This window comes from Echeneis naucrates, chromosome 11 (genome assembly GCF_900963305.1).
Source record: "Echeneis naucrates chromosome 11, fEcheNa1.1, whole genome shotgun sequence".
NCBI classification, from domain to species: domain Eukaryota; kingdom Metazoa; phylum Chordata; class Actinopteri; order Carangiformes; family Echeneidae; genus Echeneis; species Echeneis naucrates.
In genome coordinates this window covers 17018132-17043925 of record NC_042521.1, presented here as the reverse complement: position 1 = coordinate 17043925, position 25794 = coordinate 17018132, and the positions used below count along the sequence as shown (strand labels likewise).

Genomic DNA, 25794 nt, shown 5'->3' with positions numbered 1-25794 from the left:
GAAATAACTGGATCTTTTTTTTTTCTCTCGGTTGTCATGGTGACTCATGGTATTGGGGCTCCATCGATGATGGCTTTTTATAGAGATTTTGCACGCGCGCAACTCAAAGTGAACACACTCAGAGTTGACTGAACCAACTCAGATCAGCTGTTCTGGAACCGGATACTCAAGAGTTTCCCCATCTCAAGAGTTTGTTGAACCTCCTACCTAGAATACCCCCCTGATCGTTGCCCCCTTTTGTAAGTAAAGTTAAGTCACTAAATATATATTATCTGAGCTGATTATCGCAATACTTTCGTAGGTTCTTTATATGTGCATTTACATATCCCATAATACACAAAAAAAAAAAAAAAATAGATCCTGCTAGTATGTGTATGGATGTGTGTTATATCTTTTATTTTGAAGGATGCACGTGAGTTCCTCATTTTTCCCCACTTAATGACGTCACTACTCTAACTTGGTAACTTCCTGAACTTCTAAGTGTTGGCTTTTGTCGAAGTGTTGAATTTTCGACATGGGTGCTTGTTTAGCACTGAGTTCTCTTGCCAGTTGTGTGAGTATGTCTCTCCACTGTTGCTACACTACCAAGGGTTGTCTTTTCAACGTTTCTAGCTACGTTTAAGGGAAGTTTTATGAATCCATTAACCGAGACGTTAGCTTGTTTTGGAATCGGCATGACGTCACGAGAAACGCTTCAAAAACTGCATTTTGTCGGTGAACGTTTGGTCGCGTCTCGACTGATATCAGTTTTTTTGTTTGTTTTTTTTTTTCTTACAACTTTGACACATCTGACTTGTTATCTCAGGTTTAAATTTTAAACCAGGCGACACACTCCTCGGCGTGAGATTTGACAGTTTAATTTCCTCCCGTCGTTCAAGGGTTAGCGGTTGAAATTGTTCAATCGCATACGGTATGAAATAACCCGGGTTAAATGTTCATTTGTCATGATAAAGTGTCGTTCAATGAGTGCGGTGATAAACAAAGCGGCGGTGATTTCTCTATGCGGGATAGTGTGGTAGCTAAAGACTTTCTTTGCCGTTCCCTGAAAAGTGAAATTAGGCCCCTAAAGTTACGGAAGTTCGCACAGGTAACATGTTGAACATATTGGCAACAAGGGATTTGAATGCCATGTTTTGTTTATTTATGAGATATTCCCAAGATGGGGTCATTTCCGTGTTTTACCAGAGGTCTAACGCCATCTTTCCAAGATAGCCCGTCTCTGTTTTTTAATACATGCGCCACTTGACGCTGTCCATTTTGTACATTCAGCTGCAGAAATGGAGTCACAGTCTTAGTGATTACTTACTCTGACAAGGAGAAGTTTGGCGATTCCAAATGTCTGATAACCATCTATTTCTTAAAAATAAATAAAACATCTAAGTAAACTTAAGGCAGCTTCTGTGGTTTTCTTCCTGACTGTTAACACTAAAGGTCACAGGTTATAGCATCCTGCTGCTAAGGCAGAGACCGGTCTGAAGGACTGAAACTGTATTCTTCAAGTCAGAGCTTTATTGTTTACACTCAAGGGCTGTGTAGTTACATCCCCCTGTTTAATGAAGATTGTCTGATCTTAGCTATAGACCTTTCTCATTGCTGCACACACCTGGCAGCAGTCTGCCTCTGAATCATGCAGTAATCCTGTTTGCAGCGCTGGATACGAAATGTGGAGAGGGAGAGATTTGTTATCATGGCAGGTCTAATCACAGGCCTGATTACTCGCATTGTGAATCATCATTTATGCCTGCTTTTCTTGAAGGGTGCAGAAGGGGGGTTGCCCCCAACAGCAGAGACAGTGTTGTTTGTTTTTTTTTTTTTTTTTTCCTCTCATCCACAGTCATTGCAAGCCATACATGCATTACGCTGATTATCCCTCAACACATAGCCCTGTCCCCCAAACTTCATAAAACATGAATCAATAATTCTTGCCCTCTTCTCCAGGCGTCTTGTTTGTGTGGCTCTGCCCCATGCCTCCTGTCGTCATGCTGTCCCTCGACGTACAACTCCACCATGACGCGCCTGGCCTTCTCCTTCCTCCTGCTACTCGGGACTATGGTTTCTGTCATAATGATTCTGCCAGGCATGGAAGAACATCTGAAAAAGGTATATTTAATAAGACTAGATTAGATCAAATTCAGTTATCCACATTTGGATGGGGACTGTTGTATCAGGTACTCATAAGTTCAATATGAACCCATATGTCATTTCAAGATCAAGTAAAAATAGTAGGTGAGGAAATGCATTTTGTGTCTGTGCCTCTCACAGAAATCTTTTTAGTGTTTCCCAAACTACAAATATTTCTATATGGCCCTTTGTAATACTGGGCTGAAATATTATTTTCTTTGTGTGCTTTGTCAGATTCCAGGTTTCTGCCTTGGTGGCACAAGCATACCGGGCATAGAAAACCATGTAAATTGTGACATCATTGTGGGCTACAAGTCAGTGTACCGCATGTGTTTTGCTATGGCCTGCTTCTTCTTCATTTTCACCATCATCATGATTCGAGTGCGGAGCAGCAAGGACCCCCGAGCTGCCATCCAAAATGGGTTTGTGCTGTGTCTTTTGCACTGTTTTAGTACAGGTTAAATGATGACGTGATCCAGCTATGATGATAGAATGATGCGCTCTAGTGGTCAAACGTGTGCACAACACATATAAATACTGCTAATGTTGCAAGAGCAGTACCTCTGACTCTTTGATTCATAACACGACTTCTCTTTCTCAGTTTCTGGTTCTTCAAGTTCCTTGTGCTGGTTGGCATAACTGTGGGAGCTTTCTTCATTCCAGATGGCACATTTAACACAGGTATTAATGTTGCATTTTATGCTTTGTTGCCAGACTTGATTTTACTCAAAACCCAGCAACTCCCACACTCCTCAGAAAAATTAAACATGTCACTGCTTGCCTCAAGTTTAAATTCTCTAAAACTTAAGTCAACATAAGAGCTTAAAATGGGACATAAGATCTTGTTGTACTAAGTGTTAAGACACAGCTTTTCTGCTGGCCACAGGTTAAGCAGAAGGATGATGGTTTGATCCTACAGCCTTCAGTCTGCATGTCAAACATTTGGGAAACATACTGAACCTCCAATTCCTGCAATGTATGATCAGTGTGTGAGTTTAAGAGAAAAGCAATGAAGGCATAACAAAAATGAAATCAGCAACAAATCCTTCTCTATTCTTTGTTCAGAAAACCTGGGATTTAAATATTCAAAAATTAAAAGTTTGGTACTACTTTCTACTCCTCAAAACGCAGTGTTGTACCTTCATGCAATGAAGACCTAAAAGCAGTAAAAACACATCAAACAATACCCAGCCGTTGTCACAATTAGATGTTAATCAGTTTCAGTGTTTATATGATTTTCAGGAGGAAGGTTGATGAGGTTGTCTGTCATGTGATAATGTTGTGGTCATCTTAAATAATCTTTTTTACTATCTGTTTATACAAAAACCACAATGGCTACAATTGATTTATGATGCTACAAAATGTTATGCATTAAGATTAGTGTTCAATCTTCTGATTCTGCCTAGTGAGTAACCTTAAATTATTTCTCTTTCTGCTTCTCAGTTTGGTATTACTTTGGCATGGTCTGCTCTTTCATCTTCATCATCATCCAGCTCATTCTGCTTGTGGACTTTGCCCATTCGTGGAACCAGTCCTGGGTGGAAAAGGCAGAGGATGGAAACACCAAGTGCTGGTTTGCAGGTAGAAAGATTAAATGGATTCAAATAATAGGTCTGTAGCTGTGTGTTTTTGAGGCACAGTACTTGTATTTTTCTCCTAGTTTCTACTTCAAATAATGTTTCTTGGCATTTTGTTCATATTATGAGAACTGTTCATCCTGCAAACATGAATTGATACTTTTGCATAATACGCAACTAAATGAACATTGACTATTGAGTTATTAATAGAGATTGACAAATTACATAACAGATATGTAATGAATCAAACAAGATGAAAGTCACTAGTTTTAATGTGTCAAGTCAATTGTGTATGGACGTGAAGTGACTAACTGAAATCCAACATATTTAGGCTCAGGTTTCATTGTGCACTGATTTAGCTCTGTTGTTGTCACAGCTCTGCTGTCTTTCACCATCCTCCATTATGCCTTGGCTTTCTCTGCCATTGTGCTGTTCTACGTGTTTTACACCCAGCCTGATGATTGCACTGAGCATAAGGTCTTCATCAGTCTCAACCTCATCTTCTGCATCATTGTGTCCATTGTGGCCATTCTTCCCAAAGTTCAGGTAATGTGGACTTATTGTGTTGAGGTATTTGTGGACTGAAATGACTAATCTTTGATCTTGTGATCTCCTATCCTTAATTTGTAATGGTCCAGCAGTTGCTTGTAAGAGTAGCGTTCTAACAGTGATGATTGTATTATATAAAACAAAAGAGAGTCCACACTCTGATGCTGGCCAGTGTCATTATTGCGTTTAGTTATTACAATCCTCATTTAATTTGCCTTAGCCAAATTCAAGTAAAGTGAAGCAAAGTCATTTTAAAACTTAACTCAATGATGATGAAAATTCCACACTGAGATTAATTTTATTGCATATTCTGTGATGTCAGATTACCTCCTCCTGTGTCTGGATAGTCCCAGTCTTTTACATAGTTGATGCTTTTCAGTTGCTCTTTGTTGGTGCATTTCTCTTGCTCTGTGTTCAGTTTTAAAATATTTTTCTCTTCGTCTGATCTCAAATACATATAAGTATTTAATAAGTATAAGTATCAGTATGAGTATAAAATAAGTAAATGAATGAATAAATAAATCTACATTCTGTACACAGAGGTGTATCACAATAACAATGATTTGTTTTTGTTTTTTTGTTTGTTTGTTGTTTTTTTTTTTTGTTTTTTTTTTTACACTGTGGCTTACTATTTACAAGTGAGCTATAAATGACGATATCCATGAATGATATCCAACTCTTCCTATGCCATGTTTCTACAGGAGACTCAGCCCAGCTCAGGCCTCCTCCAAGCTTCCCTCATTTCCCTCTACACCATGTACGTCACCTGGTCAGCCATGACCAACAACCCCAGTAAGTCACAACACAGCTGCATTTTATTCACAACATGAACCAGACAAACTGACTTTAAAAAGGACTGCAAAAGAACTATGGGTTAAAGGTTTATTTAAACTACAAGACCCAGTGGCTTCAGTGCCTCATAATATTAACTTGTCACGTTGTCAACAGTCCACACTATTTTCTGTCTTAAACTTCAGACCGGAAGTGTAACCCAAGTCTGTTGAGTTTGGTCCAGGGCGGTGGTCCAACTCCAACTCCACCGCCAGGGCCTGCTCTGGGTACCTCAACAACTATCCAGTGGTGGGATGCACAAAGCATCGTGGGATTGATGATTTTCCTGTTCTGTACTCTTTATGCCAGGTAAATTGAAGTTGTATCTTTTTTTTCTGCCAGAGAGCTCATATCACCACCATCACACCAATTGTGTGTGTACTTAATCAAATTGTGCAGATACAGGCACTTCATCCAAATCAGGCTGAGCAGCAAACTTGCGGTTTTCACTTATGACAGTCTGTAGAGGTTTTTTTTTTTATTGCTAAGGTGCCTGTTGATTTAAGAGCACAGAAGCACTAATCTGGCTAAGTAACTCTGGCTACCACTCTTTATATCCATGAATAGCAGAAAAATCATCTCAAAATATGTGACAGGTTAAAGGTTGAGCTGAATTACAACAGTAGAACACTGTCAGGTTCCACACCTGCCAGCCAAGACAGAAATTTGAGGCTGCAGAGTGAACAGAACTAGAGGTCTGTAAGGTCTGTAATCTATTTTTTTCCCCCTGAGTGAGCAGAAGGGAGGGTCAGCAATAGATAATAAGATGAAGTCATGAACCAATCATGTCAACACAGTCCACAGTGTTGGTGGGGTTGTGATGGCATTATGACAAGCATCCTTTCTTGTCATAATGCTGGGCTTCAATTTCAAGCAGTGATCATTTGAATGCCACAGTCTGGGTACTGTTACCTAGTATGTGCATCTGCTTGTGTCTACTGTGGAGCTACTTCTTGCTCCATGTCATAAAGATATGTTTTTTGAACATCACAGTGAGCTTTATTCTCAAGTACATTATGCACTGTCTCAAAACAAATATTTCAAATTGAATTGAAATGATGTTGTCATGTGCAGATATATTCATATAGTTATTGACTGTCTGTGGTCTCAATTGCCACAGTATTCGCTCCTCCAACAATGCCCAGGTGAACAAGCTAATGCAGACTGAAGAGGGGCACGGTCTGACCGCCGATGATGCCAGCCCTGGGGAGGATGGGGTCCGACGCGCTGTGGACAATGAAGAGGATGGGGTCACCTACAGCTACTCTTTCTTCCACTTCAGCCTCTTTCTGGCCTCTCTCTACATCATGATGACACTCACCAACTGGTATAAGTAAGTGTCAGTTTTTTTGTATTCTGTTATTCTTGGCCAAGTTCTTCACAAAAGCTGACTCGCATCTAACACTGAATTCCCTCTGAATTCCTCACTGACCAGGCCTGATAGCTCTGAACAGGAAATGCAGACCACCATGCCAGCTGTATGGGTGAAAATCGGCTCCAGCTGGCTTGGCTTGGCCATCTACCTCTGGACTCTGGTGGCCCCACTGGTGCTCCCAGACAGAGATTTCAGCTAGAAATGGCAGAAACTGTCAACAATGGTTGGCTTGAATGATTGATTTTTACTCACAAATCCACATTTAGCATGAGAAACAGAAATTATAGCAATCCTCAACCACCCCATGTTACTGCAATGTTGATTCTTGAGTTGAGTTTCTTTTTTCAGAGGCCAAGTTGAGCTTTCATCATACTCTACTTGTTTTCTTCTACTGTTACAAAATTGGCAAATAAAAACACTACTCTTTACATGACAAGACCAAATGAATCATTAAGTATCTCCTTGGGAAATGTTTTGACGACACACATTTACGCTGTTGAGACTTTTTCTTTTTTTAATCGTTGGCTTTTACTCGAGTTTAATTTTATGGAAATGTTCTGTCTGAATTACTGAGATCTACCTTTTTTAGTTATACAATTTTGTTAAATTTTGCTTTATTGTATTATATACACTTAACAGGGACCATATATCTATGAATGTTGTTATGAGGATCAGTTTTCAGTGTAAAGTTACTTCCTTTGAAAATATAATAGCTTTTCTTATTAATAAAGTTGACATTTTGTTTTTTGTCATCAATCAGAGTGCAAACATTGGCTCTGTCCAGGAGGTGGGCCTGTTGTCCATTATATTAGACTTTGACTGAAAGTGTTGGCTCAAATGTCATTGGGTCCAGTTGATTCTGAAACCTTCTGGACTTGTGAGACAGTTTGTATAGTTCACAAACAGTAAATAATATGTCACCAAGGCTGGGGTGCATGTACTTCCAAGTGCCTCCCTACACTCCCTCCATTAATCACATGATCGCACTAGAATGTTATTCGTTGTATTCCCCCTTTGCTGGATTCCCTTGTGCAGCAGACACACTCTCCCTCACATATGCACTCACAAACACTTGGCAAATAATGTAGAGGGAATGTGCTCTACTCCTATCACAAGATCAGCATGACCAGGGGAGGGGGGCTGAAGACAACACTTCATTATACTTAACAAAATTCATTAGAGGCCCGTGTTGGAAGAACGATAAATGGCCACTGTCTAAAGACATGTTCAGAGATTTGGTGACGAATCCTAGACATTGTAACTGTAGCATTATTGTGCAGTCCTTTACCCAAACATTCCTTGAATCGCACAAATCTCAATATATACATCAGATGCCTGGCTGTAGCTAATTACATCATGGCCTGGTGATTCAGATGCATTTGCATTACATAAAAAGCCTATTAGAATTGATAGGGTTCTCTGGAAGTTGTTCTATGCAATTTGGAGACATTCTCACATTAAATGCAGATGATTATAGTTTGAGTGTCTCTCTATTGTGAGAATCAAACTAGAGTAAAACAAGAGTTTAAAAAGATATACAAGATGTGATGTAAGAAATTAATTGTATGGCACACTAAATAAAATAATTCAAATTTGATTAATTACAATTTTATCATACACAGGAAAGACAGACCAAGAGCAGCACATTCAGCATCACACTATATGTATGGGTTGAGACCATTATAGTGTATTCTTGCTGAAGTTACAATTTGTCTTTCATTGTTGGGGGTGACAGCGACAGAGGCTGACCTAATGCTGTCATATAATCTTCAGTGAGTCTCTGATCAGTTGAATAAGCATGCTACCGGGGGCCCTCTTAATGTGGTTTTGTGTTCTGGGTCCTGCCTTGAGGGAGTTTCACCTTCATCATCCTCATCACTATCTTTATCATCAGTTATGACACACCTCCTCCCCGGAGGGTGGAAACACCTGGCAACTCAGGTGGCGAAACAAGCGAGATGCAGCCCTGCTGTGTGAAACTTTTTAATGGGTAGCCCCAGTAGTCTTCATTAGACTGCTATTTTTCACAGGTTTAAGTGTGTGAGGACAAAATAAGCCATCTTATACTCTGATGAAACGGTAGATGGAATATTTCACTTTTTAAACATCAATATTCAAATCATTAAGATAAATTATACACGTTTGTTTAATAATTGTTAAGTATAATTCCCGATTCTGATATTCAGATAGCTGATTTAAAAGGAAGGCTAATTGGTCTTCGGATTCATCTTCTACTCCTGCTGCATTCTCTACATATATGGCTGTTTCATCAGCACGTTTAGTCTTTTAAAACTCATAATAAATCCAATCCCCCACACTGACACCCTTGAGACTATGCCAAAGACAATAGACAATCTCGGAGTATTGTTGTTGTTGTTATATGAATAAAATAAATAATAAAGAATGACCAATGACAGATTTTCGCTTCGTATCATTTTTTCTTTCGTTCTAATTTTACTGTAAGGGGTCTCGCGGTAGTGCACGTGGTTTTTTTAAGCACCAGGGTGTTTGTTTGGCGTCCCAGCTGTGGCGGGTCTGTGGTCAAACTGATCTGAATAAAAAACACGGAACCCCAGAAATTAGGATGATTTTGCAGGAATGTAATAATGGATTCCTTCCAAATAAATAAATAAAATATTCCTGACATTTCTTAAACATTGTCATTAGTGATAACTGATTAAGTAATGGAACAATGTCTTTTTGTTGAAGTCTCAAATACGTTTATTCAAGTTGTTTTTTTTTTTTTGTGATGAAAGCTCGATAGCAAATTGCAGCATCCACTACCAGGAGGACTTCTTATCCTACAGCGTTCTAAATTTCGTTTTAAATTGTGTATGGTGACAATAAAAGCATTTTAATTCTTCTAGCATTCTAAAATCTGGATCGGACCGCTGATGATTTTAAACTGGGAACGACTGATTCAGTCAGGAAGCTGCAGCCACGGTGTAGACAGGCGAGGAAGAGGTGGAGTGATAAACCACCTCTAATGTGAACTTTCCGCCCCCACCCTCAAAAAAAGTAACGTGAATAAAGTTGGAACCAAAACACTTGAATGAAATTGACGACTCGGTCCGTCATTATGATCCACGAAATACTTCGGACTGCCCTTAAAAGGTGCCAGTGCCTGAATTACCTCGGCTTTTATTTTTGCAGGCCGCGTTTGAGCATTTCCGGTGGGGGCCCGGGGAAGCCCGGCAGACTTGACGAAGCTGGTGGAGCCGCGGCCGCAGCGCAGGGAAGTGGAGTGGAGCATCCTGCAGGTAAGGTGAGCTCAATCGCGGTGTCAGTGGCGCCTTCCAGGGCGGGCTGGCGCGTGCGACTGTGACATTTTACGCGCGCCACTTGTTATTTAGCGCGCTTTCCTCTCCGGGATTTGGCCAGAATGGGAAGATAAAATGCCGCTAACGTGGAGGTGAACGGGAGCTGAGACTAGGGACTGAGCCGGGGTGGGGGGGTTGATGTTGTATTTCTGTCATGCTTTTCTTTGTGGTTTTTGTCATCATTTTACACGGATGTTGATCCACCTGATCTGGTCTTGGGCTTGTCCGTTTCCCCAAAAACTGGCTCCATTCATTGTCTAGGAGAGGGAGGAGGCGGAGGTGTGCTGCGGCAAGCGAGCCAGATTTGGACATAACGACACAGGAAGTGTATCCACAGAAGCTTTAAAGATGAGACACTCCAAATATACCTTTTTGGTGCTGAAAATAACAAAGCGGTTGGGCCACAGGGACGGTTGAGCTGATTTTTAAAATACCCAACTTAAAACACAAATCGGGAACGCGGGCGACACTCTGACCAGAGAAGGTTTGGTCCTTGTCTTCTTTTTTATTTTTTTTATTTTTTTTGCGGATCGGCTTTATTTTGAAAACAGCGTATCTGAGGGCTTTGTGATTCAGTTTAGCTTGACTATGACGGTAGTAACACAACTGCGTGCTTCAGTGTGGCATCATGTAGGAGAACTGTAGTAGTCAGCTCTTACTTTACCCCAGTGATGTGAATGGGTCCCGTCCTGCTGAAAACACACATGTGGAGTGAAATAGCAGATATAACGCCTGTTGTCCACTCTTTCCATTTCAAAAAGCCCATGTGTGTATCATCTCTGCTCACGGATCGGGCTTATTTCATGTCGCATACGTTTTTGTGCCACCCGTTTGTAGCAGAAAAAAACCCTCCATTCAAAAAAAACCCCGACACTTTAATATTTATTAATTCGCCTGGAAGCGCGTATGCTAGTTGAGAAGCTTAAGACGCTTTCTAAATGATTCTCATCGTCCTTTCTATTGTCCCATTTTCACACGAACTCCTGTGCGTTTATTAATATGTGGGACATTATTAAAATCGACGCTTAAGCGCCAGTATTTAGTCATTTAACGAATGCCGGGCGATCTCTCAGTGCGGATAGAAGACAAATCATTATTGATGATTGCCGATGTTTAAGTTAGATCGCATTGAGAGTAAAATGTGTCGTTTACTGAAGGGAGTTTGGCGGTGCCGGTCGGCCCACATGCCACAGAAAGAGAAACCCGTTCTGCCCGATGAACGCCTTCATTCTGCCCGGACATTTGTGCCTGTAAGGAATCCAACATGACATCATGCGTTCGAGAGAGAGAGATAGAGAGAGAGAGAGATTCCCGATCAGGGCGGGTTTTTTCTTCGTCTTCTTTATTCCGGTTTGCACCGCAGGATCAAATCGGTGCAAATTATTATATAATCCCAGCTGAGTTGGAGCTCAAATGGTCGGTCTGATTTGGATGTCGGTGCCAAGTGGATAAGCCCGAGCATCCCATGTTACTGAGGTTGTTTGTTTGTTTTTCTTAGCTCTAACCCAATATAATGTGTGTGAGGATGTGTGTAGACGGAGCAGGAAAATGACCCCGAGTGTGCAGATCAATTCAGCAGCCCTGAAACGCTCTTCATTGCATCGGTGCCCGCTGGATTAGAGGGCATCTGAGGACATCCGAGGCTGCTCTGATCTGCTGCAAAACACTTAATACAACAAGCCCCCTCCGCCCCCCCCCCTCCACGGGAATGTGACGGGTTTATCATCAGATTATAAGAATAAGAATATTTCTCCAGTGGCACACATCATTATTTTAGCACAAAGTGGTGCAGGATTGCTGACCGGGTATTTGATCTCTATGATAAAATGTCTCCTGAGAGGGAAGGAGACTGGGTTCTGGATAGTACTGGGCTCATGTCTATTTTCATTTGGGCTTTTAGATTTAAGTCTGAAAAACACTGTGACGATTTCCCACTTTCCAACAATTTAAGCAAATATTTTCTATTTACAATGAAAAGAAAGGCGGGAAAGGCAGAATATCCCGAAATTACAAACGCACATACACGCATATATATACATATATAGACGAATGAACTTGTGAAATACAATATGTATGTATGTATGTACAATGTGTATGTAAAGTGAGTCAAAGTGAAGGGAAGTGCTAATGCTATCTGCTAACAAACAGATGCATTTGATAATGGCTAAATGATTTCTCTATCACTCCGGTCCTCCAGTTACAGTGTATGGAGCTCTGTCAGCCAGAACTGGAGGCTCCTGCAGCTCCGTAGTGAGGGGGTCAGATTTTTGTCATTCCTTTGTCACTCTGCAGACTCGACAGGGAATTTCTTTCCTCAGAGGCCCCTCGGAAAAGTCAGTGGCTGTGCTTGTGGTTGTTGATTTCATTGTTTTCTTCCCCCAGCTTTGTCCTTCACCCTCAGAGGGGTGTGAAGACAGACCGAGGACGTAGCGGTGCACCACTGTATGTTCCAGCAGTCAGGTGTGATGCTGGTACCTGCATCAATCACTCACAGGAGGTGGAGTTGTGTGTTGGCTTGGGTTTGCTGGCCAGGATGACACTGACCTTGTGTACCTTTTGATAGTACAACACGCATTTTTTGTTGCGCCATGAAAAGAAACGGCAGATCTAACACCATCAGTAAACGCATCACGAGGAAGGTGGGACATAGAACGTAATGAGTAGACATTCAGGTGGCTACAAAATCTCAATGAAAAAAAAATGCTGTAACTTGGATACAACTGCAAATGCAATGTAAGAATTTGACAATAATTAGAATAATAATAGCTTTAATGATAATAATGATAAACATTTACAATTCTTCCGCTATATGTCTTCTTATCTTGGGCATATTTTGCACCAAAGATATGATAAAAAGTAGGACTGAATAATTAATTGAAGTAGTGTGAAAACTACAATATGGCCAAGCACAGCATCCGGTATTTATTTATTTATTTTTTCCTCTGTGGGGTGGCAGTCAGAGCCAGACATATTATGTTTTCAGGGTTGGCTGTCCATCTGTCCGTTTCACTCTCATGAACATGATAGCTCAGTAACGCCTTCAGGGAATTTTTTTCAACTTCAAAACAAATGTCCACTTGGATGAAATAAGAGTTGATTACATTTTGGTGGTCGAGGTCAAAGGACAATGTCATGAAACACAGTTTTGGCTTTGCAAATGCGATATTTGAAGTATAAAGCAAAATGTGGCACAAACATTCACTTGGACCTAAAGATGAAATAATTAGATTTTGGTGGTCATCTACAAATTCACACATTAATGATGACAAAGTTTAACTCTGGATAAAATGTAGAGATGATATTTTAGATTATAAAGGTTAACTTTTCTATGACTTTACAATGTTAAAGCATTTCTCTTGTGACTGTATTCCCTCTAACTTGGCTTAGCAACCACTGGGTGCTAAATCTAGTTTTAAGGTAAACTTTGTCACAACAAATATTAAACAACATGCTGAGCTCCTACAGAATATAATCTCTAGACAGAGAAGAGCGTGATTACTTGGTAGAAGACCCAATCAAAATCACATAATCACCATTTCTCAGTTTTTTTAATGACTTTGAAATTTAAATTTGATAATTCTGACTTAAATCAGAATTTATATCACAATATAAAATTTTGCATCAGTCCTGATGTCAGTTGACACAGGCATTAAATAAATAAAGGAAGCTGTTTTGCTTTTGATAATATTCATTTGCATTGTGGGAACTGTAGGATCAAGTCTACCAGGAAGTAAAACTCAGAAAAGTTAAAACTGAACAGAATTTGAAATGTCCTATCATAACATAACACATGTCAGTCCTTCAGCCATATGCAGTGAAACCTGGTTATACACTAAATACCTTTGAGTTTCCAACTAACTGATGAAATGTTAATATCTCGTCAACCTAAATATCAGTTTATATATTTTCCTTGCATTTCTGAGATGATCTTCATTTAGATATTGTTTTGCTATAATCCGTAATAACTCACTATGCTCTGTGTGTAACAAGCATATAAAAACAAAGCCATCATCATCATCAATCAGCACTGTAATGCCCAGTTTGTTATTGTACCCCGGAGGACAGAGTTGCCCCTAATGAGCTAAATGTATCATGGGTGCTAAAGCGGGAGCATAATGGCCTTATTGTGGCACTGATAGAGCCAAAGCCCAAGTGTGTTTGCACTGGAGCCGGACGGCTGTGTGAGGTTTCCCAACAGTGGATGAGCATCATGACTCAGAAGGCGTCCAGTTAGGGAGTTAACCCTGTCAGGCTCATAACACGGACAGTGGTGGTATGCTAAACATTTGTGTGGTGTGCAAAGGCTCATTGTGTGTCCTGTAATCCCATAGTGCACTGTTGCATTATGAAATTGCGCATGCTCATTTTTGTTTATGTTTTCTTTTTTGTTGTTGTTGTTGTTTTGATCAGTCAAGGGCGGAATAGCCCAAATGGACAACATTGATATTCACACAGCTTGTTCTTACAGAGTCACCAGTGGGTGCCTCATCCCTCATGTGTCAGTCATTGCAGTGTCCTTGGTAGCAGGTGAAATGTGAGGGCGCTCGTATCTCTAGAGCTTCACTGATCTATTGCATATCACTCCTCCAAGCTCTAAGAGGAGGGAGAAGACGCAGAGCAGACGTAGTTTCTGCGAAGCAGAGAATGAACAGTCGTCTGGCTGGAGAGGAAATGTGTTCACGCAAAACAAAATGTGGAATTGTCCTTCCTCGCTTTGCTTCAAAAACTAAGTGAAACACATGGAAGACTGTGAATCAACTGTACACCATATCATATTAGGACAACCTGTCATGTCAAATAACATTGTTCAGTACTGTGATGAAGAGTTGTGATTAATAAACGAATGTGAAGTTTATACATTAAGGCTGCAAAATTAGTCAAATTGGGATTGAACCTAAGGATCCACCATATTTTGACCACCCTGTTGGAGCGTCGCTGGCAGCTAGGTAGATTCTCCTGATGGGCCAAATGCTGTGAATACATGGCTTATGTGTGCAGACTCAATCTGATGAGCTGAAGGTTGAGCGTGAATACAGCGTTTTCTCACATTTCCTGCCATTGAGGTTTTAGTGCAGAAACAGTTGAGATTCTTTCATTGTGTATGGATGGATAATATTCTTTTTATCTGGATCTTTGTTGATATTTGTATTGGCCCTAATTATTAATTGATCAACCACTTCGAGCAATGATTGGTCAGGATTTTATGAAGTAATAATAATAATAATGGATCATTTCAATGAGCCACAAAGTCTGAAAAAACAATTGTTCTTTCTGTAAATGTAACTGTAAACAAGATCCTAACAAAATCCCATAGTGTGAGACTCAAACTTTAAAAACTCAAAACTTGATTCTTAAAAAAAAAAAAAAAAAAAAAAGATTGACCTCTAGTGTGTGGTAACATGACATAATCAGTACAATTACACTGCTAAAAATACCAGATGTTTGAAATAATGGTGATATTGATGCGGAGTCATATCACCCAGTCCCAGCTGATGGTTTGGTGTCATCACAATTACTCAGGAGCCAAACTGACAGCAGCTCAAGCTCCAATCTATTCAGTACAGGCAGTTCTCATATCACAGAGGAAGAAGAAAATCTCGCAATGTTCACAGTGGAAAAGATGTATAAGTGAAGCCTGTGAACTCTGACTTAATAAAAGGACTTAAATGCTTAATTGATCATCAGACTTCTTACCAATTTTGTGGAAAAATCTGTTAAACTAATTTTCTGATGTTCAATTCCTATACTGTCTATAACAAGCCAATGGGAATGAGTCCCATGAATCCTCGTGGTCATCGGAGCCAGTTCACTATATCACATTATTAATCCTGATGGTCCAGCTCAAGTGTAAATAGGAAGTAAGAAACAACCCTTCACTATCCCTCACAGCAGTTACAGCCCATAATGCTGAACATGCATTACTCTCATTCGAACAGATCTCTTCCCAGTGCAATATATCATCCAACTCCACGTCCTTGCCTCAAACATGGAAAACACCATTTTTTTTTTAAACACTAAGCGACTACAGTGGCAATAAATCACTGATTCCTTCTGCAAAATCATGTGTTAGTGATTTAAGATGTGTCGTGTAACCAGCACTCATGTGGGAGTTAGGATGTGCAGCGCATGCACATGTTTGTCCGCACTGAGGTAAGGGGAAGAAAATTCCAGCCTGTCGTGCAGCAGGGGACCCTGGTCATCAATCAGGAGGACTTCCCCCAGCCTCACAGGCTCAGGCTTAAATGTCAGAACTGCCCTAAGCGAACAGGTTTCCTCCCCACCAGCAGCTGGCCTGAGACGGCAGGAGCGGAAATTGACTTTCATTCTTGTTAATGAAAGGATACACTCTCTTCTATGTGTGTGCGTGTGCGCGCTCACTTCCTTGCATCCACATTTGCCTGCCCATGTGCTCGTACACAGGAAAACGTGTTGGCAGGAAAGCTTGCACGTGTGTTTTGTGCACACCGTATCCTTGGGTGTTAAGTCTCCTTTTTACGTGTGTGTGTGTGTGTGTGTAGAGGTGCATGGGAACCAGAGCATGTGGGTGCACACTGTGAGTTGTTAGGCCCTTGGCTGGGCTGCAGCCCTCTGCTGGAAGGGGTTGGATGCCGTCAGTGACCCTGGAGGCGAGCGTATGGGCCCAGCTTGGTTTGCTCCATGAGGTGGAAGGGCCTCTGGTTTCTTTGACCCCTGCGGAGGGAGCAGCCTGTCAGGCAGAAGGCCTGTCAGCTGCAGTTCTCATTCACAAATCACCTAGTGAATGCACACAGACACAGATGACCACCAGAATGTACCCGCGCTCTTGTCCAACCCTGCTCCGGCTTTTTTGAAGCAGTGTTGAAACTGTAGTTATTGCAAATCCTTCATGATGTCGTCAGATTCAACACAGAGGAGCCACCGGTGTTTTACAGCTGGTTTCACATGACTTAATAGTATGATTTCATAGGTTTCTCAGAGGTTAATATCCTCTATTCTTTTCCAGCTTCATGTTGATTGAGGAAACACGCTGCAGTACCTAAAAATAAGAGTGCGTGCTAATGCACTGGGACATTTAGTGGAGCGGAGCCATTAATGTTATTAGTAACACCTGTGCTCTATGACAAGGAAAAAATAACACCTTCTTATCTGGTGTGTTTTTCACTTGCAAATATTCATGTTCCTGAGCTGTAGGCACAACATTGACGCATGAGCCTACAAAGTTACACACCCTGCAGACATCAAGCATCAAACATCAGTGTTTATTGAGAGCTTTGTTTGTGTCCACTTAGTTTTGCGCAGTCAGACTCGTGGAGTCTCTCTTCAGGTTTGTCAACTGCTTTCTGAGTGACTGAATAAGTTTATAGCAAGTGCCAAATAAGTGCAAGAAATCCTGCTATGCTGAGTGCTGGATCCAGATGGGCGGGGCTTGTTGTGGCCAATTTGTGGTCGTGACTGTTGTGTTGTGACATCATAAAGTTCCTGAAGTCCTGAGTATCTACTTGAATACTCTGGGACTTTTAATTTTCAGTTTGCTCGGTATCCACTTACTCTCGGGTCAGGTATCTGTTTCTTTGAGAAATGCTCATCCACTTGTTGCTGGTTTTGAGTTCAGGTACATCATAGTTGCCACTTTTATGGCATTGTGTTTTATCCTTTCCTGCTGCTGGGACAATGAGAATGGTGGTTGTGAAAGAAAACAAGAGAGCGTCCAAAACAGTGAGCTGACAGACTTTAAAACGCTGAGAGGAGTGGCACAGTTGATGGATTTCTGTGGACAAGAGTTACATTGACGATACACATGCATTTGGTCCTATTGATGACAGTGGAGTTCGGGCACATTCACGCTGTTCGGTAGAAATTGTCTTAGCAAATGAGGAAACTGGCCAGATTGATGTCCACCGTAAGCCACATCGACTCCTCTCCTCTGTTTACTCCTGTTGACATTGTCACTGCCTGTCAAGCTCTGCTTTTTCTGAAGACAGAAAGGATGGCTGTATATGTGGTGCTACACCGCAGGCTTCTGAATTATGTAACAACAGTTTGTTTCCCTGGATGTGTTCCAAAGCAGGTCTTTTGTCCATATTTTGTCCATGTCCACCAGCGACAAAGATTGCCGCGCTGAATTCATACAGAGCTACTGCTGACTCAGCTGGTACCTACAGGTAGACCTCGGTATTGTTGGCAGCGAAGTCTCAGCTGTTGCTTTACATCCTGAGTGTATGTCAAAATATTCCAGCTGCCTAAAGTAACACTAGCTTCTCCATGTCCCTGTGTGTGCAGGATATAGATTCATGGAGGGGAAGGCTCCTTGGCAGACTGCCTCATCCTTGTCTGTTGATTCACTGGTGGTGAAATAAGAGAACATATGGCGGCCCTCTCCCTGCATTACATCACCATGAGATCCAAGCAGATTGGTTTGCATTTACAGTCCAATTCAGGGGGGAAAGAAATTGGATGGGTTTTCTTATCTGAACAGTGTTTTCCACAAAAATTGGCATGGTGGTCACAGAACTGTGTCTCAATGAGGTAGATGTACAAAAGGTCAGCACCTTTTTTAGTGTGTGTGCTTGAAATAAAGGCAGGCTGGGATGTTTTTCTGTTTTCTGTATCCTGCTTAACCCAGCGCACAGCTCAACCAGATGCATCAGGCTCGACAGTGTTAGTATTGATCCATCTGAGTTATATCACATCATGTGGAGATGCTGCCGGCTGCACACATTAAAGCTGCTGTGAGGACTTTGCATGTGGTTGTTATCAGCTATTCACTGGTTTCCATTAGCTTCCCGATCAAACTTCTCTCCCCGGCTCTTTTCATACACTGATGCCCCCCGTTCTCTCACTGGATTCGCTGCTCGGATATTGGTAGTGATTTGGTTTGAATCTTCATGGCGTCTTAACTTCAGCCACTGTCTCTCCTCACTGAGCCAAAGAGCTCTTATTGGAGGCCTGTTTTGAATCAAACTCAAAGGTTTTGGTTCAAACCAAATTATGTAACAAAAAGATTGAATATTGAAAATGTGTTTGACTTAACATAGTCTCAACCAAAGCTCCCCAGCTCTTTGGTTTACCCGTGATTATCTAAATCAAGGTCCAGACACTAATGTTGCCTTTAGAGGGGACCCCTGGGTCTGCGACAACCACTTGAACTCAATCATTCAGCGCTATGTTCCTTCATAACCATCTCAGTCCAGATTGTTCTGGTCTGTCATCATCAGATGGAGTCTATACGTATAGTGTATATGAATGTCCAGCAGAGGGTACTCATGCCACTCATTGGATATCACGTTGACTAGTTATTCATTCATTCATTCACTCTTCCATCTTCTACCCCTTATCTGTTTCTGGGTCACGGGGGCTGCTGGAGCTAATCACTGTAGTTAAGGCCTATGCCTACTGCTTGGAGACTACATGAAATAAGACCAAATAATTTCTGCAATGTCATTTATTGCCAAACACTAGATATTCATTGTGCTTCTCCCATAGCGCAATATGAGGAAATAGCAGAAACAGAGCTACAGCTACCATTTGAACACATAGCCTAACAAATGGCTACATTTATTGACAAAAAAAAAAAAAAAAAAATCACATGGCACAGAAAGAGGGCTACAGCTGCCATTAACAACAATAACAAATGGTACATTGTCAGTTTAAATAACAAATGTCAGGCTAAAGCTGACATTTTGAAAATGAAATAGATTTCTTCCAAAGGAAATGTCCAAAATTGTCAAGGCCCATTCAGTACATTGTAATAATAAAAAATAAATCTACCTGTGCAGTTACAAAAACAGGCAATATTCGCTATTTTCGTTTAAGCCTATTTAACTTAAACATGTGAAACAAGTTGAAAGTGAGCAGGTTTAACAGGCTCAGTGACTACCACTCAAAAGCCTACTGTATTGTGCATTACAATCCAAACCGATTATTCAATCGAGTGAAAAGAATATCTTCTAGGACGCTGGCATTCAATGACGGCCTCAGCGGAGAAAAAATAAACTTCCAACATGAAAATGCGCGTTCCAAGCTGACCTGGGTGACACGGAGCGCTATAACACTCATTGCGAGTTTCTGCAAGTCTGGATTTGTTGCAGCCATGGATGCCCAGTAACGCAGGATGTTCTCGCTGCGCTTTGCCCCTTTGTACGACAGTGGTTTCTCTTTCTTTGGCCATCAGTAGCTGCTCTATTTCATCGTCGTCTTCAGACGAGGATGATGGCGTGCGCTCAGCTCCGTTTTCTGCTCTCACAGTTAAGTTTTGGATGGCTTCCCAAGCCATTTCAGCCTGTTCTCTGTCAGAAATAGCTTATACCTCCGATCGACAAATAAAGCAGCCACGAATGCATAATTTTCGAACGATGACTGCTGAAGTATGTATGAAGTATGATGCTGCAGTAAGCTGTTCTGACTGAATGCATTTAGTGGTGATTTTTGCAGGTTGCACGTCTGGATGCTTTCGTTGAATGTGTCTCTGTAAACTGCCGCCATGATTTCCCGTAATTTCAGCGCCACATCCCTCTATGTTACACTTGGATTTGTTGGTAGCTGTGTCATATGAAAAATGCCATTGCATAGGATTCTCGCAATGTCTTCCCATCTACATACAACGTGAAAATGCCCAAAATTAGAATTAACCAGAATTTTAGCAAAGAAACTAAGACCTAGTTAATGCTAGCTTTTCCAACATTGGCTTATTCGTCATAGCCCATCAAAGTGAATAAACAGATTAAATTAATGTCTAAATTAAACTTTTTTTTTTAAGATTGATAGACTACAATGTTTACCTCTTATGAATATAATCGAGATTGGGAGACTGCCTTTTCCTTGACTGCTGGTGATATGCCTCAACAAGTTTCTGGTTTTCGTTTTCGTTCCATGAACCGGTTCAAAGCCCTGGGTAAATGTGATATTGAGCAAAGCCGTCATGGCCAGATAACCATGAGACCATGAAGAAGAAGAAGAAGACAAAGAAAGAAAGAAGAGAAAGAACACTTTTATTGTCATTGTTAAACACACTGAGAGAATCAATGCACACACAATGAACATTTTTTGCTCAGTTTACACTCTGAAATAGACATGTACAGACAATCACACACACTCACAGGGCCCCACACCATGTACATGCGAGAGGCAGCACGGTTTTTTCCAGAGTGAAACGAAGGCACTGAGATTTCGCGTTGTGCTCTGTAGATGAAAAAATTACCAGCGAATGTAAGGCTACTTTCTGACTTTATTACTCTTACATGAAGATTCAACCACAAATCACTTACCAGCTTCAACGCAAGTGGCAGCCAGGTCAGAAACACAACCCTGTGTAGACCACTGATGAAAGCCATATGATGCAATCAAAACTGATGACTGAAGTTGGGATTGTTTCATAAAATTTTTTTTGGTGGTTTTAAATGAAGCAGACTTTTGTAGAGATGCATGTAAGGAATCCAAAGAGGCATCTGAAACAAAAACCAAGATATTGTGTTAGCATTGTTACAAAAACATTTCAAATGGTTTTCCAGCTAAAGGTATCACATCCTCAGCTTGTTCCAGCCTCCCTTTGGCTTTTCAACACTATTGGCTTCATAACAGCACCATAAATTAGCATGTTCAGTCATTTATATCATCGCTGATCATCGCTGGAACGATTACCGCAAAGTCTTTTGACCTGCAAGTTAATCCTGATAGTGATTGATTTAATGTTTATAACAAAAGCCAGATGTTAGCAGGTTTTTCATCCATTGTAAAAGATTAACTTTGGTCCAGAAGAATCCAAGTAGTTTCCGTTTGTTTTAACAGGATCTGAAACTAGAAAAGCAAAAGTATGAAGTCTGGAGCTGCTGTTTGTCTCAAAGCTATGGAGAGAGCGTTGGTGGGGATTTCCCGTCACAGGACTGATGTTGAGCTGTCAGAGCAGACACCTCAAACACAGGCTCAGTTAGCTTAGTTCTCTTTGTCTGCTTCTATGCTGCTTCTCATTTGTTCTCTGTCTCTAATGAATTGTTCCGAGTCCAGAAACATTGATCCACGGCGACTTTAGAGATGCAGCCTTTTCATTTGACTGCAGGTGCAGCCTTTAACAGTGCGACTTTGTCATCATAGTTTTGGTGTGAGTGCAAACAGTGTCACAGTTTCAGCTGGCGGGCCCGCCGAAACCCACACTCACACCCTGAAACCACAAACACTCGCTGAAGCAGCCTAACTTAGATGTGGGGACGGATATAGCAGGAGGCTGGTCGTTTTCTCCTCTATTTAGCAGTTCCTCCAAACGTTTTCAACTTGTTTTCTCTTCCCATGTACAATGCCTCCCATTCTATGCTTCTTTGTCCCCCTCTGCTTGTTCCCAATTTGGTTTGCTGCCGCTCCAAATATATGATTTCCCCACTTTTTTTGTAAATGGACGTGTTGTCTGTGAGTCTCAGAATGTAAATATCAGTATAGCGTGTTTTTATTTATAGAGTGATCACCCTCTGTTTATGTGGGATATACATCGGGGGAAGGTTTGAACAGCGGAAAAGAAATCTGAGGTTGGTGCATGAATGTTGTCAAATAGAAACTCTGTGGGATCTGCAGGTCCGGGTACTGACCAGAACATGTTACTGTTGTTGCTATCAGGCCTTCCCATGTACAGCGTGTCCACATACCTGAATCTTCTCCTTCGCTGTTTCTATCATTTAAGGCTTGAACTATCGACTTTTATCAGCCTGCACTGCTGACCAAGGAACTGCCGCATCATCAGCCAGTGTCTGGCACAGCTTCCAGCGGCCTGTAAGCAGGGGGTTTTTCCTGGCTCAAAATAGGCCTTCAGTGGTGGACCACCCCTGATGATCAGTATGCAGAGAAAAATTGACTGAAACTGTTAAGGTATTGGTTAACCATTTTCGCTTTGGTGGTCCGTGCCGCACATCTGTCAGTGCACGTCAGTTTCCTGCACATTTTGAAAAGGATAAGACCGTATTTTTCTGTATTTATTTAAAATACTAAGGCATGTGGCTGTAGTATGACAGTGTATTCTCTACTGAATATATAATAGTTCTAAAAGTAGCAGTAAAAATAAACTGCATAGCAAAATTGACAGAACTCAAAATTCCTCAATGTTAAAGTATTGAGTGCACACACCAGAACAATAATGGATCCATAAATACTAAATTTGATGTTTTTTTAATTTAGTGCAAACAGCCACTCAAAAATGAAATAGAATTCCATAGATGTCAGTATTTCACAGACTGACAGGAACAAGTTGCTCAGCTCTGAATGAAAATCTAATTTACAGCGATTAACTGCGTCCACCAGGACTGTTTATCAGCGCTGCCTTGGTCGTTGTGGAGAAGTTTTTTTAAATACACTTTATATGTCGTTCCTACCCGAGGACCGCACTGGATGAAGGGCACCTTCAGCTTAATCTCCGGAACAGTGGAGAACTCGTCATCCCAGCGATTCAGCATGATATTAAACAATCTCATCATCTCTTACTCTACAAAGCTTGGAAGAACCCAGTGTGTTGTTGGTGACCATTTACCCTTCTGTGACCACGTCAGCTCCACACAACGTCAGGATAACCGGGCCTTAGCTGATTCACTACCCCACCCAGCTCCTGGTCCAGGCCTTGCTCAGCTCTCACCTTCAGGTCTCCGCCTCTGGCAGTTTTTTTCCATGGGCAGATTGAAACACTCGCAGACGGTCCACAATGTATCAGCCTGCAACCCAAAAGAGCACGTCGCTCTATATCTCACTGGCCTACAACGCCGACGCGTAGTCACCTGACTCAAGTTCAAGTCAGCAACGATGCTTTCACAGGGACTTATGGGTATGCACCATCCACTTGAATTCATTTAGTCCTGCGCTTCTTGCCGACTACGTTCCTCTAGGAGTGGTGTCTGGCATCAAACAAGACAATCTCATTCCAGACCACTCTGGTCTGTGGTTTACTGACGGTGGGGCCAGCTAAAAGTCTATCAGAGCAGGGATGCTCCTCACTGTCTTCAAGAGGTTCCTGAAAACTGTCTTCTGCTCTTTTCAGGGCTAGTACTCGATGCTGTGATTTGTTGCTTTTTCTTAGTTGAGCTCCTGCACTTATTATTAGATCACGTTCTTAATACTTCCACTAAGAGCTTCTACTGCATTGATGTTCCTCAATCGTAAGTTGCTTTGGATAAAAGTGGGTCCAGTGAGCGAATGTAAATGCTAAATTTAAACATACTCAATTTTTTTTTTGTTGTTGACTGAAGACTTGTGAATTTAAGATCAAAAGATTAATATGACACAAGAGTTCAGAATTTCAGCTTTTATTTCCTGGTATTTACATTTACATGTGTTAAACAAACTAAGGACATATGACCTTTTATATCAGACCACCCCATTTTTAGTAAAGTAAATAACATTTAATATTTGGTTGCATAACGCTTGCTTGAAATAACTGCATCAAGCCTGCGCCCCACTGACATTACGAAACTGTTCTTCATCTGTGATACCTTTTCAGGCTTTCGCCTCTCTATTCAAATTTCAGGGGGTTTCTTCCTTCAGTCTGCTCTTCAGGAGGTGCAATGCATGCCCTGTTAGGTTAAGATCCAGTTATACTTGGCCAGTCTTGCCCCCCCCAATAAAGTACTTTGTTATGTTGGCAGTGTGTTTGGGGTCATTGTCCTGCTGCATGATGAACTCCCCCTCTCATTAGTCTGGATGCATTCCTCTGTAACTTGGCAGACAAAATATTTCTGAAGACTTCTGAATTCATTCTGCTGCTAGCATCATGAGTTACATCATGAATAAATATCAGGGAGCCTGTTCCAGAAGCAGCTGTGCAAGCCCATGCTTCACAGATGAGCCTGCATACTTACAATCATAAGCAGATCTTTTCCATCACTTTAGTAGATTAATATTGGTCTCATCAGTCCATAAGACTTGCTTGTTGCAGAACTTTTGCTCTGTACTGCTTTGCAAATTCGAATCTAGCCTTCCGATTCTTACTGCTGATGAGTGGTTTGCATCTTGTGGTATGGCCTTTATATTTCTGCTCCCGAAGTCTTCTTCAAAGAGTGCGTTATAATACCTTCATGTCTGCACTGTGGAGGTTGTTGGTGATGTCACTGACCGTTGTTTTTGGGTTTTTCCTTCACAGCTCTCATAATGTTTCTGTCATCACCTGCTGTTGCTTTCTTTGGCCGACCTGTTTCATGTCTGTTGCTCAATACACCTGTAGTTTCTCTCTTTTTCAGAATATCCCATATCGTTGTGTTGGCTGCGCCCAATGTTTGTCCAATGGCTCTGATCAATTTTCCTTCTTTTCTCAACTTCAAATTGGCTTGCTTTTCTCCCATTGAAAGCTCTCTGGTCGTCATGTTGGTTTATTCTTTAGATCAAGAAATGCAGTGGTATAGGTGAAACCCAAGGCTAAATCCAAGGGTAGTCATTCAGAGCTACTTCATGTGTAAACAATCACTCTGAAAGACAACATGTATCACCAGTCAGTCACATACTCCAATAGTTTTGCTCACTTGAAAAATGTGTGTGTTCAAACAAAAGGTGGTATGTCCTAAAATGTTTAACAAATCTAGATATAAATACCAGGCGATAGAACCTGAAATTCTGAACTCATATATCTTATATTTATCTTTTGATTTTAAACCCAAACGTCTTCAGCGAACAACAAAAACAAAGGAACTGGTCGTGCCGTCCGTCGTTGATTCTGCTAAAAAAAAAACCAAACAAACATGAAAATAAAAAAAGTGCATACACAGGCCTCCTTGTTCCATAAAGCAAATATTGTACATACATGGAATTAGTATGTTATTGGAACATTTGGTAGGAGGGTTTGTACCAGCAACACCCACCACAGCTGAGCTCTGTACAACATCTGTCAACATGTTCTTAGTTTGGGAAGTCAGGTCTTCCTGGTAGCATGACTACATGATCGTTTTTGTAATGAATGACATAATCCCACAGATTACAAATAAACTCTAATTTGAATAGTTTTTGGCTTTGTTTTGAATTTAATAACGCAAATGAATTAAATCAATCATAAAAAAAATTGCATGTCATTGAAAAAAAAATTTCAATG

At 41.1% G+C, this 25794-nt stretch overlaps 2 protein-coding genes across 3 annotated transcripts in view; both read left to right on the top strand.

The window, feature by feature from the left end:
* The first annotated feature begins 432 nt into the window (after positions 1-432).
* Positions 433-7209, top strand: serinc2 (serine incorporator 2). The gene is made up of 10 exons (XM_029513791.1): positions 433-553; positions 1939-2100; positions 2356-2543; positions 2723-2802; positions 3565-3702; positions 4075-4244; positions 4949-5039; positions 5225-5387; positions 6199-6411; positions 6514-7209. Exons 1-10 carry the CDS (start codon positions 515-517, stop codon positions 6650-6652), a joined length of 1383 nt encoding a protein of 460 aa, XP_029369651.1. The 5' UTR covers positions 433-514; the 3' UTR covers positions 6653-7209.
* A 2399-nt stretch (positions 7210-9608) lies between these two features.
* Positions 9609-25794, top strand: part of hivep3a (HIVEP zinc finger 3a) — a 40003-nt gene continuing 23817 nt past the window's right edge. The window contains exon 1 of one of the 2 annotated variants that reach the window (XM_029514608.1): positions 9609-9713. The gene's annotated coding sequence lies outside the window, so the exon portion shown is untranslated. Of the gene's footprint in view, positions 9719-25794 lie in introns of both variants that reach the window. The other variant, XM_029514609.1, reaches the window with a different exon arrangement.

Bases quoted from the DNA above. Each gene is read 5' to 3' on its own strand.
- serinc2 (XM_029513791.1), top strand. From the start codon at position 515: ATGGGTGCTTGTTTAGCACTGAGTTCTCTTGCCAGTTGT. The intron at 3,703-4,074 runs GTAGAAAGATTA...TTGTTGTCACAG, and splicing joins CACCAAGTGCTGGTTTGCAG to CTCTGCTGTCTTTCACCATC. The intron at 5,388-6,198 runs GTAAATTGAAGT...CAATTGCCACAG, and splicing joins TTCTGTACTCTTTATGCCAG to TATTCGCTCCTCCAACAATG.